This window comes from Dasypus novemcinctus, chromosome X (genome assembly GCF_030445035.2).
Source record: "Dasypus novemcinctus isolate mDasNov1 chromosome X, mDasNov1.1.hap2, whole genome shotgun sequence".
Taxonomy (NCBI): domain Eukaryota; kingdom Metazoa; phylum Chordata; class Mammalia; order Cingulata; family Dasypodidae; genus Dasypus; species Dasypus novemcinctus.
This window is the reverse complement of record NC_080704.1, coordinates 76,798,095-76,817,214: the sequence shown is the minus strand read 5'-3', so window position 1 is coordinate 76,817,214 and position 19,120 is coordinate 76,798,095. Positions and strand designations below refer to the sequence as shown.

At 41.1% G+C, this 19,120-nt stretch overlaps 1 protein-coding gene and 1 non-coding gene across 6 annotated transcripts in view; one reads left to right on the top strand and one right to left on the bottom strand.

Annotated features, from left to right (window-relative positions):
• The window catches only part of EDA (ectodysplasin A), a 491,324-nt gene extending 473,122 nt beyond the window's left edge, over positions 1-18,202 (bottom strand). For 3 of the 5 annotated variants that reach the window (XM_058291375.1, XM_058291373.2, XM_058291374.2), the window contains exon 1: positions 17,393-18,118. In XM_058291375.1, the coding sequence (XP_058147358.1) occupies positions 17,393-17,788 (396 nt within the window). In that variant the 5' untranslated portion in view covers positions 17,789-18,118. Of the gene's footprint in view, positions 1-17,392 lie in introns of all 5 variants that reach the window. The other 2 variants (XM_058291372.2, XM_058291371.1) reach the window with 2 other exon arrangements.
• Positions 12,210-12,316, top strand: LOC111759301 (U6 spliceosomal RNA). Its single transcript, XR_002793338.1, has one exon. It is a non-coding gene; the product is annotated as a U6 spliceosomal RNA (small nuclear RNA).
• Positions 18,203-19,120: the final 918 nt, after the last annotated feature.

Sequence of the window (19,120 nt, the reverse complement as noted above, 5' to 3'; positions counted from 1 at the left end):
ATGACGCAACAAAAAGAAACACAAATTCCCGAGCCGCTGACAAGAACAGAAACAGACAAAGCAGAACACGCAGCAAATAGACATAGAACAGACAACTGGGGGGGGGGGGGGAGGGGAGAGAAATAAATAAAAATAAATAAATCTTTAAAAAAAACAAAAAACAAAACACCTGGTGGTAGGTGAGTGTTTCTTAAGCCTTACACTAAAAGCATGATCAAAGAAAGAAAAAAATGGATAAATCAGACCTCCTCAAACTTAAACACTTTTGTGATTCAAAGGACTTTGTCAAGAAGGTGAAAAGGCAGCCCACTCAATGGGAGAAAATATTTGGAAACCACATATCCAATAAGGGTTTGATTTCCATGACATATAAAGAGATTGTTACAACTCAACAATAAAAGAGCAACCAATCCTATTTTAAAAGGGGTGAAAGACTTAAATAGACATTCCTCCAAAGAGGAAATTCAAATGGTATAAAAGCACATGAAAAAATGTTCAAAACCACTAGCTATTAGGGAAATGCAAATGAAAACTACAATGCAGGGGAGCAGATGTGGCTCAAGCTGTTGAGTGCCTGCTTCCCACACGTGAGTTCCTGGGTTCGGTCCCAGTGCCTTCTAAACACAAATAAACAAACAACAAGCAAACAAACAAAAAAAAAACAACTCAGGGGAGCCAATGTGGCTCAGTGGTTGAGAGCTGGCTTCCCACATACCAGGTCCCAGGCTCATTCCTCAGCACCGGTACCAGTAAGAAAAATAATAATAAATTTAAAATAAAAATAAAAACTACAATGCGATATCATCTTACACCACATAGAATGGCCATTATTAAAAAACAGAAGACAGCAATTGCTGGAGAGGATGTGGAAGAAATAGGAACATTCCTTCACTGTTGGCAGGAATGTAGAATGGTGCAGCCTCTGTGGAATAAAGTTTGGCGTTTCCTCAGGAAGCTAAATATGGAACTGCCATATGATCCAGTCATCTTTCTATTAGAGATATATCTGGAAGAACTGAAAACAACGACGTGAACAGACATTGGCACACTGATGTCCACAGTGGCATTATTTACAATTGCCAAAAGATGGAAACAACCCAAATTTCCTTCAACCAATGAGTGGATGAACAAAATGTGGTGTAAGCGTAAAATGGAATACTATTCTGCTTTGAGAAGAAATGAAATTGGGACACATATGATAACATGGTTGAACCCTGAGGATATTATACTAAGTGAAATAAGCCAGACCCAAAAGGACAGATATTATAATGTCTCACTAATATGAACTAAATTCAAAGAATAAACACATAAAGTTAAAATCTAGAATACAGTTTACGAGGAGATGAGGGCTGAGATGGGGTGCTGATGCTTAATGTATATAGGGTTTTATAATTAGCTTGATTGTAAAAGTGTGGAAATAGATACAGTTGATGGTAACACATTATAGTGTGTATAACTACACACACTACATGGCTGGTTCATAAATGGGATTGTGGTTTAAAGTCTAAGGACATAAATGTCAACTGAAAGAAAGCTAGATAATAATCTAGGGATTTAATAAAATAGTGAACCTGGAGATGGATAAGGATTGGGTTAATAGTACAAATACAGGGAACTGTATGTGGCTCAACTGATAAGAGCATCTGTCTACCATATAGGAGGTCCAGAGTTCGAACCCAGGGCCCCCTGGCCCTTGTGGTGAGCTGGCCCACGCACAGTGATGCCACACGCAAGGAGTGCCATGCCACACAGAGGTGTCCCCCACATAGGAGTGCCCCACGTGCAAGGAGTGCACCCTGTAAGGAGTGCCCCACGTGCAAGGAGAGCCATCCCACGCAAAAAGCACACCCCACCCAAGAGTGGCACCACACACACACAGAGCTGACACAGCAAGATGGCACAACAAAAAGAGACACAGATTCCCAGTGCCACCTGACGAGAATGCAAGCGGACACAGAAGAACTCACAGCGAATGGACACGAGAGAGCAGATGGGGCGATCAGGAAGAAGGGGAGAGAAATAAATAAAAATCAATCTTAAAAAAAAAAACAGTACAAATACAAGAATCTTCTTCTATGAACTAGAACAAATATACATCACTATTCCAATGTGGTAAGAATATGATGATGTATGAGAAAATACAATAATGCAACGTATTGACTATAGTTACAGCAATATTGTAATATTCTTGCATCACTGTCAAAAAAAGTACTATAGCAACGCTAAGGGTCAATAACAGGGAGGTACAGGATTATCTGTTTTGGACTAAGGAAAATGTATTAGTCAGCCAAAGGGATGCTGATGCAAAATACCAGAAATCTGTTGGTTTTTATAAAAGGTATTTATTTAGGGTAGGAGCTTACAGTTACCAGGCCATAAAGCATAAGTTACTTCCCTCCCCAAAATCTATTTCCACATGTTGGAACAAGACGGCTGCTAACGTCTGTGAGGGTTCAGGCTTTCTGGGTTCCTCTGGGCTCAACAACTCTGGTTCCTCCATAAGGTCAGCTGTAGTCAATGAGGTTCTCTAGGCTTTGCCTCTCTCCACAAGGTCAGCTGTAGACTATCAGGCAAATGGCTGTCTCTTTCCCCAAGGCTCCAGCTTAAGACTTCAGTATGAAACTCCAACATCGAAACTCCAACATCAGAAATTCCTCAGCACTGTTCTTTGCCATGCCTTTTATCTATGTGTCCCCACCCACCAAGGGGTGGGGACTCAATGCCCTAATCATAACTCAATCATGCCCAGGTACAGATCAGATTATAAGCATAATCCAATATTTCTTTTTGGAACTCATCAACAATATTAAACTGCTACAGAAAACATTCAAAAATTTACTGAGTTGATGACTCCACATCTCTGTGATTAAAGTGAGAGCCATTGAGTTTGCATTTTGGATAAAGTGTACAGGCATGGGACTGTTTAACACAGTGAACCATGTGGTGGAAGATGAACTGTGGTTAAAAATAGAAATATGAGAGTGTACTCTCATAAACTCTAACAAATGTACAATACTAATACATGGTGTTAATAGTGGGGGGGTATGGAAAAAATATACCAAATGTACACTATGGACCATAGTTAGTGGTAGTAGTCTACTGACTACTGTAATAAATGTTCTGTAATAAATGTTCCACAACAATGTAAGGTGATGGTGGAAGGGTGATGTATAAGAGTTCTGCACATTATGCATGATTGTTTTATAAGCTCATGACTTCTCTAATAAATATATATATAAAGTAATAGTAAAGCTATATAGTAATCAAATGAGTATGTTATTGGCACAAGACAGGCATTCAGATAAATGGAGCAGAATTGGGAGTCCAAAAATTAATCCTTACACTTACAATAAATTTATTTTCAATAAAGGAGCCAAGACAATCCAAGGGGAGAAAGGTGGTCTTTCAAGATATGATGCTGTGAAAATTGAATACTCGTATTCCAAAAAAGGAACTTTGATCTCTACCTTCACCATAGACAAAAAATTTTTTTAATTAGGTCAAAATAATACGAAGGGGTGTGGAATTTTTCTTTTTGGAGTAATGAAGTTGTCCTAAAAATTTTTGTGGTGATGAATGCACAACATTGTGATTATGCTAAAAGCCATTGATTATACACATTGGACAGATCATATGGCATGTGAATATATCTCAATAAAACTGCTTAAAGATAAAAAAAAATTTTAAATTAGGTCAAAATAGATGAGAGATCTAAATGTAAGAACTAAATCCATAAAACGTATAGATGAAGACATGGTAAACATCTTTGTGATCTTGGGTTGGGCAAAACATCCTTAGATATATTACCAAAATTATGAACCATAAAATAAAAAAATAATGAATTATGACACATCACAATTTAAAACTTTTGCTCTTCAAAAAATAATATTAAGAAAATGAAAAAATTACTAACTGGGAGGAAATATTTGCAAATAATATATCTGATAAAGTGCTTGTATCCAGAATATATAAAGAACTCTTATGACACAATAATAAGACATATAACCCAATAAAGAAATGGGTAAAAAATTTAAATAGACATTTCACAAAGATAATATATTAATAGCTAAAGGAACATAAAAAGATGCTCAACATCATTAGTCATTAGGGAAATGCAAATTAAAACCACAATTTGATACCACAACATAGCCACTAGAAAGGTTATAATAAAAAAGACAGACAAAAACAAGTGTTGAGAGGAAAGAGAAAAACTAGAATATTTGCGCATTTTTCGTAAAAATGTAAAATGGTGCGGCCCCTTTAGAAAACAGTTTGGCAGTTACTTTAAAGTAAACGTAGTTTTACCATATGTTTCAGAAATTCCTCTCCCAGGAAACCCAAGAGAAATGAAAACAATTAAAATAAGCAAACTCAGAGACTCAGAATCTAGAATATGGTTACCAGGGGATGAGGTAGGGATAGGAAATCAGAAATTGAGGCTTAAAATGTACAAGGTTCCTATTTAGAATAATGGAAATGTTTTGGTAATATTTGGTGGTGATGGTAGCACAACTTTGTGAATGCAATTAACAGCATAATCATATCTTAACATGAGTAAGATGGGAAATGTTAAGATTGTATATATGATAACAGAATAATTTTTTTTTTAATCCAGGGAACTAAATTACACGGTAAACCGTGTTAAATCTTAAGCTTTCATTAACAGTACAATTGTAAAACTGTGCTATCATCAATTATAACAAATGTTCCACACAAATGCAAGGTGGTGGTGGTGGGGTGGTATATGGGAACCCTGTATTTTACGTATGATTGTTCTGTAAATCCATAACTTATCTAATATAGAAAATTTTTTCAAATAAAAAGGAATGGAAAAAATTTAAACATAGATTTACCATATGTCCCAGAAATTCTTCTCCTAGGAATCTACCCAAGAGAAATGAAAACATAAGTCCACAAAAGAGTTGCCTACAAATGTTCATAATAGCATTATTTGTAATGCCAAAAATTAGAAACAAAAATATCCATTAACTGATGAATGGAAAAACAAAACATGGTATATCCAATAAAATAGAACACTATCCCACAATAAAAAGGAATGAAGTACTGATACATGCAACAATGTGGAAGAATCTCAAAAACATTATGCTAAGTGAAAGAAGCTATAAGCAAAGTCTTAGCACATGTTTTTATAAGCAGTTTTGTTGAGATATACTCACACTCCAAACAATCCATCCAAAGCGTACAATCAACAGTTCTTAGTATAATTACTGAATTATACATTCATCACCACAATCAATTTTAGAACATCTTCATTATTCCAAAAGAGAAAAACCCCACACCCCTTATACCCCCTTTGTTGACACTTATCATTGGTGTGGTACCTGTGTTATAATCAATGAAAGAATACTAAAACTTCACTGTTAACTATAGTCCATAGTATGCATTAAGTGTACTTTATCTCATATACCACCCTTTTATTAAAATCTTTTTTTTTATTTTTTTTATCCCCACTCCCCATGGCTTTTTGCATGCTGTCTGCTCTCTGTGTCCATTTGCTGTACGTTCTTCTGTGTCTGTTTTTATTTTATTTTACTTCCCCTGCCCCCCTTGTGGCTTGTTTGCTGTATGCTCTCTGTGTCCATTCGCTGTGGGCTCTTCTGTGTTCTCACTTGTCTCCCTTCTTTTTGTTGTGTCACCTTGCTGAGTCAGCATTCTGCGGCCATCTGAGGATCTGGTGGCACTCCACAGCATGGGGATGAACCAGCCTGCCTTCACAAGGAGGCCCCGGGACATGAACCAATGGCCTCCCATATGGTAGACAGGAGCTCATCTAATTGAGCCACAGGTGCTTCCCTTATTAACATCTTGTGATAGTGATGTACATTTTTTTATAGTTTATGAAAGATCATTCTTATATTTGTACTATTGACCAAAGTTATCATCCACAACAAAGTTCACTGTGTTATACAGTCCCATGTTTTGTCCTTCAGTTTTCCTTCTAGTTACATACTTAGACTTTCAACCACAGTTGCACATATTTCCATGCTGTTATACACACAATAATATGCTACCATCACCTCTACCCATTTCCAAACATTTATAATCTAATTAAAAATTCTGCCCAAAATAAGCATCAGCTCCCCATTTTCTACCCTCATTCTATCTCCTGGTAGCCTCTATTCTAGATATTAAATCTATGAGTTTAATTATAATTGGTTCCTATTAGTAAAATCATACAAATACAGACTTTCATAAGATTATGCATTTTTACTACATTTAAATAAATGTCTAGAAAAAACAAATTGTCAGAAAGCAGAAAAGTGCTTGACTAGGACTGGAGGTGGAAAGGGTATTAATTATAATTGGGCACAAGAGAACTTTATGGGGTGACAGAAATATTCATAAACTATATTGTAGTGATGGTTGCACAACTACAAATTTACTAATATTATTGAATTGGAGTTTTTAAATGGGTGACTACAAAAAATACTGCATGAATCATGCAAATCTTTATATGAATTTCAAATTTTAGATGAAATAAACAAATTCCTAAAACACGAAACATAAAACTGACATAAGTAAAACCAGAAAATCCTATCTATTAAGATATTAACTCTATAATTAAATACCTTATTCAAAACATCTTCCTTTCCAGACTACTTCATCAATGCTACCAAACACTTAGGGAATAAACTTTACTGATATTACATAAACTGTTATAGATAAAAAATGAAGAAACACTTTTCACCAAATTTTATAAGGACAGCTTAAGTTTGATAACAAAAGCTGATAAGAAAAAAGAAAATTTCATGCTAATTTCATTCATGAATATAGATGCAAAGATCCTAAATGAAATGCTAGCAAACCAAATCCAGCAATACATAAAATGAAAACTACATCAAGATTAAACAGGGAAACGGATATGGCTCAAGCAGTTGGGCTCCCCCATTTACCACACAGGAGGTCCAGGGTTCGATGCCCAGGGCCTCCTGGTGAAGGCAAGCTGGCCCATGCACCGAGCTGGCCCACACAGAGTGCCTGGCCACCCTGCGTGGGAATACCGCCCCGCGTGGGAGTGCTGCCCCTTGCAGGAGTGCCGGCGAAAGCGGAGAGCTGGCACAGCAAGATGATGCAACTAAGAGACACAGAGGTAAGACAGTAAGAAGACACAGCAGAACAGGGAGCTGAGGTGGCACAAGAGAATTATCACCTCTCTCCCACTCCAGAAGGTCCCAGGATTGGTTCCTAGAGCTGCCCAATGAGAATATAAGCAGACACAGAAAGAACACACAGCGAATGGACACAGAGAGCAGACAATGGAGGGGAGGGGAAGAAATAAATATAAATCTGTAAAAAAAAAAAAGAAAAAGGCTAAATAGGATTTATCCCAGGAAAACAAGGTTGATTTAACATCACATTAAGAAAACAAAGGAGAAAAAATCATAGGATCATCTCAGTAGATGCAGGAAAACCACATGATATAATGAAACACCCTTTCATGATTAAAACAAAACTCTTAGGAAACTAGGAGTAGAAGGAAACTTTTAAAATTGATAAAGGTTAACAAAAAAAATTAAAACTAGAGCAAACATATCTAGTGGTGAAATGTTAAAAGTTATCCCTCTCCAACTGGGAATAGGACAAGGATGCCTGCTAACACCACTTCTACTTGGCATTGTTAGAAAAGTTCAAGCCAATGAGGTAAGAAAGAAATAAAGGATATAAAAACTGGAAAGGAAAATAAGAAAACATCATTTTTTATAAACAGTATGATAGTGCATGTATAAAATCCAAAAGAACCTATAGATAAATTATTAGGATTAATAAATGAGTTCAGTGAGTAGCTGGATACAAAGTCTATATATAAAAGCAAACTATGTTTCTAAAGATCAGCAAGAAGTAGTTAAATATTATATTTTTAAATAATATGGGTTGGGTTCCCTGCGAAGCAGATTTGGAGACAGAGATTAACATGCAGGGCTTTCATTAAGAAGTACTTTGGTGATAAACATACATGCAAGAGAACGTAAATATGCAGTGCCAAAACTCCCTAGTCAACAACATAGGGAGTTCTGGAGCTGGTATTGCCCATCAAAAAATTCCTGATTTGGAGTGGAGAGGCAGTTCTTTATACCTCCAGATTGATCAGTCTTTGGCTGCAGACGAACCTGGAAGGTGGCATCTCCTTAGGTGAGACAGTTTTTTCAACCAAGGCAAACTCAAAAGAAGGCTGACACCTGAGAGCTGTTTTCTAGCAGCAGTCCCAGCAGTTGAGGGAATAAGTCCTCCATTCCTGAATGGAGATTTCAGTGGTGGATCACAGCATCCACCACAGATACCATCAACCATAACATCAAAAAAAAATCAAATACCTTGAAACAAATCTAATGAAAAGTGTGTGCAGCAGTTTGGTATTATTTATGAATTCCAAAAAATATTTGATTATGTTTGTAAACTGGTCTGTTCCTCTGGGTGTGATACCCTTTTGATTTTATTAGATTCAGCTGAGATCTTTAAATTATGTTAAAATTAGGGCTTTGATTCAACCACCTCATTCCAGTGAGCAGGGCTGAGTCCCCACCTCCACCCCTACCCCTTGGTGGGCTGATAAAACAGACTCTCACACGGAAGTAGATACACAGAAAAGAAGAACACAGAGGAATAGACAGCTCAGCAGACACGGCAAAGGCCCCCAGAAGAGAGACGAGACTGATAGTCTACAGATGACCTTGAGAAGAGAGCAGAGCAGTTGAACCCAGAAAGAAATGAGCCCCAAGGAGAGAGATGAGCCTAACGTCAGCCTACAGCTGAGACTGGAAGAAGCTGGGAGACCACGGAGCCTTCAGGGGAAAGAAGGAAGGCTGAACCCTTGCAGAAATTGCCCACTATCTTACTTCAACATGTGGTCAGTGACTTTGGTGAGAAAGTACCTCTTATGGTACTTTGAGTTGGACTCTTTAGGACCTTGTGACTGTAAGCTTCTACCCTAAATAAATACCCTTTATAAAAACCAACAGATTTCTGGTACTTTGCATCAGCACCCCTTTGACTGAATAATGCAATATGTAAGACCTCTACAAAGAAAATCATGAACTATTACCAAGAGAAATTAAAGGCCTAAATAAATGGAAATATCAGATTCATGAAATGGAAGACTCAATATCATAAAGATTTGAATTCTTATATATTGATTTTTAGACAAAATGCAATCCTTATAAAAATCCCATCAGGTTTTTTTTTTGTGTTTGTTTCTCTTCGTTGAACATGACAAACTGAATCTCAAATTTATATGGAAATGCAAAGGGCCAAGAATATCAAAGATAACTTTTAAATAAGAGGAACAAGGTGGAAGGACTTGCTTTACCAAATATCAAGAGCTTACTATAAGGAAGCAGACTTGGCCCAGTGGTTAGGGCGTCCATCTACCACATGGGAGGTCCGCGGTTCAAACCCTGGGCCTCCTTGACCTGTGTGCAGCTGGCCCACGCGCAGTGCTGATGCCCACAAGGAGTGCCGTGCCACGCAGGGGTGTCCCCGCATAGGGGAGCCCCATGCGCAAGGAGTGTGCCCAATAAGGAGAGTCACCCAGCGCGAAAGCAAGTGCAGCCTGCCCAGGAATGGTGCCGTACACACAGAGAGCTGACACAAGATGACGCAACAAAAAAAGAAATACAGATTCCCATGCTGCTGACAACAACAGAAGCAGACAAAGAACACACAGTGAATAGACACAGAGAACAAACAACTGGGGCAGGGGGAGGGGAGAGAAATAAATAAATAAATCTTAAAAAAAAAAAGGAGTTTAAAAAAAAAAGAGCTTATTATAAAGTCCAGTAATTAAGACAGTGTGATACTGGCAGAATAACAAAAAGACCAGTGGAACAGAACAAACGGTTCAGAAACAATCTCACACATATAACAGACACTTGATTTATGACAAAGGTGGCACTGTAGAGAAGTAGGAAAATAGTCTTTAAATAAATGGTGCTGGTTCAGTTGGATATCTACATGGGGAAAAAAATGAAGTTTCTGCTTTATACCTCACCATACACAAAAATCAATTCCAGATGAATTGTAGATCTAAATGTGAATGGCAAAATCATAAAGCTTCTAAAAGATAATATGGGAGAATATCTACATGTGATCAAGGTATGAAAAAAATTCTTAAATGGAATACAAAACACTAACCATAATAACAAACTGCAAAATCAGAGACATTAAAATTTTAAACTTCTGTTCCTCAAAAAAAACCATAAAAAGAGGTAAATCACAGATTTGGAAAGGGTTTACAACATAAAAAAAAAAAAACAAAAATGGTTCACATCAAGGATATACAGAATTCCAACAATGAAAAAGCCTTGTACAGACACTTCACAGAAAGGATATCCAAATAGATAATTTAACAATTGAAAAGGAGCACAACCTTATTAGTCTTCTGAGAAATTAGTCTTAATTCACAAAATTAAGTCTGTGAGTCTTAAAATCACAAACAGATATTACTACAAACCCACCAGAATGGCTATGATTAAAAAGATTGACGATACCAAGTGTTAGCAAGATGGTGGAACAACTGAATTCTCATATACTGCTGGTAGAAACATAAACTGGTACAATCAGAAAAACTGGCACTGTCAGTAGAGTTGAAAATATGCACTCTCTATAACCCAGCAATTCAATTCCAGGTATTTGCCCAACAGAAATTCAAATGCATGTGACCAAAGTACATATACAAGAATATTCACAGTACCATTATTCATACATAACCCCATAACAATTCAAATATTTGGTTTCAATAGAAAGAATAAATGCTGATACACTCAAAAAATGGTATAATATATAAAAATACAAATAAAGAACTTCAGCTGCATGCAACAACATGGATGGAATTCACAAAAACTTTGAGCAAAACTGCCAAGCACAAAAGATTACATACTGTTTGGTTTCATTTATATAAAGTTCCAAATGGACAAAACTAATCCATGTTGTTAGAAGTCAGGACAGTCATTAACTTTGGAGGAGAACTGGATAGCAATAGGGATGGGGAATAAGAGGGGGTTCTATTTCTGGACCTGGGTACTGATTACATGAGTATGTTCATTTTGTAATAAATCGAACTGTACAATTAAAATTTGTGTACTTTTCTGTATGTGGGTTTTTTTTGGAATCTTTTTTTTTCTTCCGTTCCCCCTCCCCCTCCCCTCCTCCTCCCTTTTCCCCTCCCTGCTGTTTTTGCTGTCTGTGTCCATTCGCTGTGTGATCTTCTATATCTATTTCTCTTTTTGTCTTCTCTTCTCATCATTTTCCTCTGAATTCACCAGGATTCAATCCTGGGGACCTCTGATGTGGAGAAAGGTTACCTGTCGATTGTACCACCTTAGTTTCTGGGCTCTGCTGGACTTTACCTTGACTCTCCCCTTCATCTCTTTTGTTGCATCATCATCTTGCTATGTAAATCATTTGCACAGGCACTGGTCACCACGTGGGCACTCGGCTCACCACACAGGCACTGGCTCGCTCACGAGTGGGCACTGGCTCATCGTGCAGACACTCAGCTTACCACATGGGCACTGGCTCACCGCACAGGCACACTTTCTCTTCTTTTTCACCAGGAGGCCCCAGGGATCAACCCAGGTCCTCCCATATGGTAGGCGGAAGCCTTATCGCTTGGGCCACATCTGCTTCTCTGTGTGTGGGTTTTACTTCAATAGAAAAGGGGTGAAAGGAGAAAAGAAAAGAAATGAAAAGCTAGCTACTGAGAATTTATAGAGGAATCAGACAAAGATGGTCTTCTAAGAGGACCTGCAGGCAAGGCAAGTGGTTTATTTTGGTAATATTCATGGAAGCTGAATGGCTTCAGAAGTTCTCTTGTGTAAAGAGAGCTTCTCTATAAGATAGTTACAGAAAAATTACAGATTATTTTCCCCAAGACCTAATAGAGAAAGAGGGAGATGAGACTTAAAGCAAATAAAACAAAACATCAAAGAATACATTATAGAAAGCTTTTTGCACCACCTTAGAGGTGAAGTGTGAAACTGGGAGATGAACCATGCTGTTAAGGGCTCTTTTCCACTTCACTTTCTAATGATTGTAGATACCAGCCAAACAACTAAGCATAGCTGACAGTTCACAGGCTTAGCAAGACCTTAGGAAAACAGGCCTGTTATATAAAGAGAAAATGTCTGTTTTTCAAAAACATCTCAAAAGGTCCCAAATGATATTCAGTTTAACAAGTACTTAAGTGCACTAACGTGTTCATTTTGGCACCACATATATACAAATTGGAAAAATACAGAGAAGATTAGCATGATCCCTGTGCAAGGATGACATACAAATTTGTGATATGTTTCCTTTTTTTTTTTTAAGTACCCTAACTCTAAATAAGCACTGTGTGAGGCACTTTGGAGACAGACAATAAGGAAGGCAGATTTAAGGAAGCAGATGTGGCTCAAGCAATTGGGCTCCTGTCGACCATATGGGTGGTCAAGGGTTAGATTCCCAGGGCCTCCAGGTGAAGGCAAGCTGGCCTGAGCAGAGAGCTGGCCTATGCAGAGCGCTGGCGCTCACAGGAGTGGGCCCATGTGGCAAGCTGGCACAGCAAGATGACGCAACAAAAAGAGACACAGAGGAGAGACAATAAGAGACACAGCAGACCAGGGATCTGAGGTGGCTCAAGAGATTGAGCACCTCTCTCCCACTCCAGAAGGTCCCAGGATCGGTTCCCAGTGCCACCTAAAAAGAAGACAAGCAGACATAGAAGAATGCGCAGCAAATGGACACAGAGCAGACAACGATGGGGGCAGGGATAATTTTTTTTCAAAGAGGGCAGATTTATGCAGGCTCTAATATAAAGACAAGATTTATTAAAACAACAGCCATAACAACAAGAGAACGACAAGATACAGAGCCAGTTGATCAAAGCCTTGAATGTCACACTGAAAACTCTAGCTTTAAACCTGAAGAAAACTATTTTATCTGGATTCCACTCCCCTAAAAAAATCCTTGGATTTATTCATTATGCTCACCTTGAATCATTTTCTTGACCAATCGACCTTAACATAAGTAGTGTCAAATGTGGATACACTAATAGTCTGCCTAGTTATATCAAGAGATGTTTTGTGGAAAGTTATGATTGGCTTCAATGACCTTATCTCAAGTAATTAGGAACATACCCCAAATATCCCCAATATTCCTGAATAAACTTTTATTGGTCTACCCATATATTTTTTTCTAAAAGCTTCTTAAACCTTAAGAGTTTCAGTTTAGACCATCTCTTTGGGCAATAAATTGAATGCTATTATTTTCCCCCCACCAAAAAACAAACTTTCAAGCATTGAAAAATATTTAATATTAATACAGTATCTGCCATATAGCAGACCTTCTTATTTATTGAACTGGGTTCTTAAATTATACCAATACACTAACCTTATTCCTCTCTCCCATGGTTTGGTAGACTTTGATCATACCCCTCCCCCAACATCTTAACAGACTGGGAGAAAAAAACTAGAAACTCATTTTATTTGTGTTTCTGGAAACTTTTTTCAGCTGCTGGTTTTTTGTTTTTGTTTTTAAAGATTTATTTATTTATCTCCCCTCCCCCTGCCCCCGCCCCAGTTGTCTGTTCTCTGTGTCTATTTGCTGCGTCTTCTTTGTCAGCTGCTGTTGTTGTCAGCGGCATGGGAATCTGTGTCTCTTTGTTGTTGTGTCATCTTGTTGCGTCAGCTCTCTGTGTGTGCGATGCCATTCTTGGGCAGGCTGCACTTTCTTTTGCACTGGGTGGCTCTCCTTATGGGGCGCACTCCTTGCACGTGGGGCTCCCCTATGCGGGGGACACCCCTGCATGGCACAGCACTCCTTGCGTGCATCAGCACTGCACATGGGCCAGCTCCACAAGGGTCAAGGAGGCCCGGGGTTTGAACCGCAGACCTCCCACATGGTAGGTGGATGCCCTAACCACTGGGCCAAGTCTGCTTCCCTGGGTTTTTTTTTTTTTTTTGAGATACAGACACCAGAATTTCTTAAATGATTGTGGCTGCAAACCCATTCTTGCTCTTTTTCATGGGAAAGATAAGGGTTTGGGTTGTTTTTATTTAAGATTTATTTTATTTATTTATTCCCCTCCCCCCCCCCCCTTGTTTGTGCTCACTGTCTGCCCTCTATGTCTGCTCATCTTCTCTTCAGGAGACACTAGGAACCAAACCCGGGACCTCTCGTGGTAGGAGGGAACTCAGTCACTGGAGCCATATCTGCTTCCCAAGGTTTGGTTTTGTTGTTCTTTTCTACACCCTTCCTGATAATGTCCACCACATTCCTGGTCTTTGAGGACTGAAATCATGACTGGGCCAGAATAATCAACAGTGATTTTCTTTTCTTTTATTTACTCTATCACTTATATTGTGAATTGTCTAATTTAGAGACTGGTGAGATGTTCTTAGGCCTTGTGATCATCTCCAGCAAGTATCCAGGTAAGTCTACAGGTACTCAGCTGCTCCATCTGAAGGAGACAGTTATGATTCCAAAAGATCCAATGTAACCCTCTCACTTATTACCAGGAATAAAAATGGTGTCCCCACTAGGGAGGCTTTCCTAACATTTCCCTTGGAGAACTTTGCTTATCTCTCTGCTATGTATCCTGACTGGCCTAACTTCCTTCTGTATCTGTTTAAATTTCTTTTTAAATTAAGGGATAGCCTCTCAGTCTTTGACTGAGACCATGTGTGGATTGAGGGCTATCATACATACATCTACAGTGATTTCTGGATCCCTTTCTTGAGTAGTAACTGAGAGCCCAGAACCCATCATCTCATAAGCATGGATGGGTTTACTTTTGTTTAAAAGTATGACCTTATACATATTCACAGTGATGTGCCTCTTACTCCGTTTTTCCTACTTAGTCTCATGAGATCTTCCTACAGTTTATTCTCATCAGCCTGGCTTCACTCTGTGCAGATGAACTGGTGACAAAGAAACTTAAATGTACTGCCCAAAGAAGGGTGCATATTTTTTATCTTTCTTCTTCTCCATGCAAGAGTTGCTGTAACTGCAGCTGTTTGTGTTGAAAAACAAAAATACAAAAATATGACCTATGTGGCCAAATCCCACAAGGCTGTTTACTTCCTTATTTATGAATCAGAATCTGTCTGTCAGCACAACTGTAGAATCTTGACTGTCAGCAGATACTACAATTAACTTTCTCTGCAAAGCCAGCAGAGGGTGCACCAGGGCACTAGAATTTTACCCAAGATGTGGCAGTATCAGTTTAACTCTAATAGTCAATCAACTTTTCATATTTTTTATACACTATAGCTAATATTCTCAAAATAAACTTAAGTGAATGTGGGCTAAAATTCTCTCAAAGTATATTCCAATTCTTCTGAACGTTATGTTCAGGAAGAAATAAGGGATACATGGTTAAATTTAGTCTGGTCAAAATGTAGGTGAAATAGGAAAAAATGGTGCCCGTCTGAGCCTGCTACTTTGTAAAAATTCTGATGTGGATCTCTACCACCTGCCCACTTCTCCCTACTCCCACCTTTAAAAGGGCTCCCCCAGAAGTTAGTATGCTATTGGGGACTGAGTTTTGACCCTAGTTGTGTGATCTCGGTCAAGTCACTTCCCCCTCAGGGCCTACATATTTTCCAATAGTATCAAACAAATTGGATTCATTATGGCCCCTAGCAACTCTAAAAATCTGACTCTAGTTGGTTTCAACAAATGTAAAGGGCCAGTATGATTGCTTCTATTGCTCAAAAACATTAAAAGAGAAAGAATGAAGGACAGAAGATAGGAAGTTGTGTTTAAACCTAGAGAGAACAATATGAAAGGTCATACAAAGGGCAGCAACAACCAAACTCCATTATCGACCTGCGATGGTCCCAGGCCATCACAGAAGCTCGAGAACAGCTGTTCCACTAATCCTCAGTCTATAAACATGGCTCTATCCATTATGAATGCCACAAAGGCTTGTCCACCATTTCACTAAGGAAGTCGAATTCCTTAATCTTTCCAGAGTATCATTGTCCAGCTGCTAAGTATTTCTACTGGGCATTGTGGGGTGGGAGTAGGGTGGATAAAGGAGCCAGAATCCTAGTTAATTATCATTTAGCTACAGAGTTTAAAGTTTTAAGTATGAGAAGCATGTCTGCTGATCCTCTTCTTTGATAAGCTGTTATATAAATTGGAGTGTGCTAGCAAGACATTTTCAGACTCATGGCAACTTCACAAGGCATAATGTAAAAAATGTGTCTAGTTCTAACATAGTTTTATCATGAATGTGATGCCTCTATCAAGTGCACAACTTTGGATGGTGGTCAAATTAGCACAAATAATGTTTACAGAGTTATAACAATGACTGTGGAGGTGGTAGTAAATAAGGAAGGCCTGGGTCCCTCACCTCAAGGAACTTAATTTGCACAACTTGCTCTCTTATTCCTTACTCACCTCCAAAGGATCCTTAGATGGTTTCCCTAAGTTTTATACATAAGATAAAACATGGCAAAGACAATACTTACTTTTACTGCACAAATTTTGCTTGAATAAAAAGCCAGAAAAATCAGAAAACAAACACCAGGGCTAATGGTTTGCTAACAAGGGCACCAACACCATAAAGACTGCTCTCAGGAGACTGCTCCTGAGTAATTATTCCATCAGTAGATTCTTGTTCTCAAGCTAGCAGTACTGAAGAGGCTTCGCGCCCATCCTTCCCACCCCACCCCCGAAAGAGTCAGAACCGGCACGCAAAGGGTGAGTTTTACTTCCATAGATTTTTTTAAAATTGCTCTTCAGAAGTAGTCTAGCAAGACAGCATATTTCTACCAGAATTCCTCAGTGGCGCTGATCCTCACTACCGAGGACAATCAGTCTCAAATTGCAGGTAAGTGTGACCAAGCCCACGTTCCGGTCAGCGCACAACGACCCCGCGCTGAAAATGATTTAAAAAGTTATTTCGACCAGCGTACAGCGTTTCTTACAGCTGTACAGCTTACAGTTTATAGCTCCAACGCCAAAGGAGAGCCTGCTAGTGCTGGCATCAGCTCTGGACACGAAGAAACAAGCACTGCGGGCAGAGAAGCTCGCCAGGACCCGAAGGGCCAAGCTGCCTGCCGTTAGTCCGCCGGAGGGGCAGCGCAGGCACCTCCTCCCCGCCGCCGCGTAGGGAGCTTTGCCAACTTCTCCCCAGGCAGCCCGTAGCCAAAGCTGCGGGCGGCGGGGGCGGACCAGAGCTCCAGGTCGAGGAGTCCTAAGAGATTGGGGTGAGCCGGCCCCAGGCACCAAGGACAACCTGCCCGGGGGCAACCCCTCCCCTGGTCGGCCGCCCCCCTCCCCCCCGTCCTGCCCTCTAACTTGGCTCGAGGTGGGAGAGTCCTCCCGGCGGTGAAGGGACCCCGCCCTACTCACAAGGGGAGGGGGCCGCCGCCCCTACGAGGTGACTCACCTGGTGCCCGTCCTGGGAGCTGGGGGGGACTGTGGTTTCTCTCGGTTCCAGCAGCTGCTGGTGAGGTGGCGGCTGTCCGAGGGGGCGGGCAACGGGACCGTCAGGGTCGAGGTCACCGGGGCCGCTGAGGGTGCCAGAGATATCTGGACTGCCGGGGCCGCCGAGGCGGGACTCGGCTCCCCGTTCCCGCCGCAACTCGGAGCGCAGCTCTAGGTAGCAGCACAACGTCAGCAGGTGGAGGACAAGCGAGAGGCCAAAGAAACCCAGGAAGAGCCGGCAGCTATTCCCTTCGCCTGCACGAGCAGGGGCCCCGCGACAGCCGCAGTCCCGGCTCCCCCGCTCCCGCGGCGCTGCGGCGGGAAGGGGTTCCCTACGCTCTACCTCTGGGTCACCCATGGCCTCCGAAGACGCACACTCTGTGAGGCCCGGGAGCCGCCGCGTCCGCCTCAGCTGCTCACGACCCCTGACAGGCAGCTAGTGTCCTGCCATCGGCTGGGGGCTGCAGGGACCCGTTTCAGCGCGACGGTGGCTGGGCGGGACGGAGCAAGGAGCAGCCGCATGTGCAGCTCCACTCCGAGGGGGGGGGAAAGGGAGGAGGAGGAGCGGGAGAGGGGGGCCGCTCAGCCCGCCGAAGCAGGGAGGGAGGAGGCCCGGGCCGACCCCGCCCCATCCTTCAAGCGGCTGCCGGGACGCCCAACCACCCGGCCCGCCAAACCTCGGCGCCCCGCCCCCGGCCTTTCCACCAGGGCCTCAAGTCACCGGGCGGAGCCTGAGGGCGGGTGGGTTCGCCTTGGCCAGGCAGCCCCACCCAGCTCTTTCCGCTCTCCCCATTCCAGTTGGTGATTGCCGCTGTCGTTAATCCCTAGACTCCGCCTCAATTTAACCCTACAGTGCCAATCCTGGAGAGAGGGAAGAAGGGGGAGGCAGAGAAGAATTGGGGAACCTTGGTGAGAAAGTAGAGCAAAGAAAAACAGACAAAAACTCGGATTAATAGAAATGTTTGCAATTAACTTAAGTTGTGAAGAACATCATTCAGCACTTGTCTGTTTCTTTCTATCTTCAAAGCGGTTAGCAGACGTTAAGCTAATTAAAACAATTCTGGGTTTGGAATGAAATCTTGCCTGCTGTGTTTGCTATCCAATGGCGCACCAGAAGAAAAGGAGACCCGGGCGCCTGGGAGCCAAAGGGAGTGGGAATGGGATGGAACTCAGGCAGCCTCCCTCAAAGAGGGAATCTGGGGGCGCTGTCAAATTTTACTAGGAAGCCAATGTGTGCCAAGCAGGACTGAAGGGATTGATATTGCCCCATGAAGGGTAAACCAGTCTTCGAGGATATCTTAGTATATTAATTAATTCATTCAACAAACAGTGATTCTTTTCCTATGTAGAAAGTGCTGTAGGAGAGAATACAGTCGGAATAGTTTCTCTCCTGCTGCTGCAGCAGTTTTGATTGCAGAACACGTACCTCCAAAGAGCAATTGGGAAAACTGAGGGCCAGAATGAGGAGTATTTTTACAAGGGTGGTCCACGGAATGGCCACACGCTGTTGGCATCACTATTTACAGGCAACTGTTTTGGCTTCTCCTACCCTACCCTCCTTCCTCTAGAGTAGTCCCTGGGGGAAGTTCAACAAGTCAGCCAAATATTCCAGATGTACACTGCTGCAACTGCAGCATCTTTAACAGCTGCACCAATCAAAAAAAGGGTTGGGGGGAGGGGGGAAGTGGCA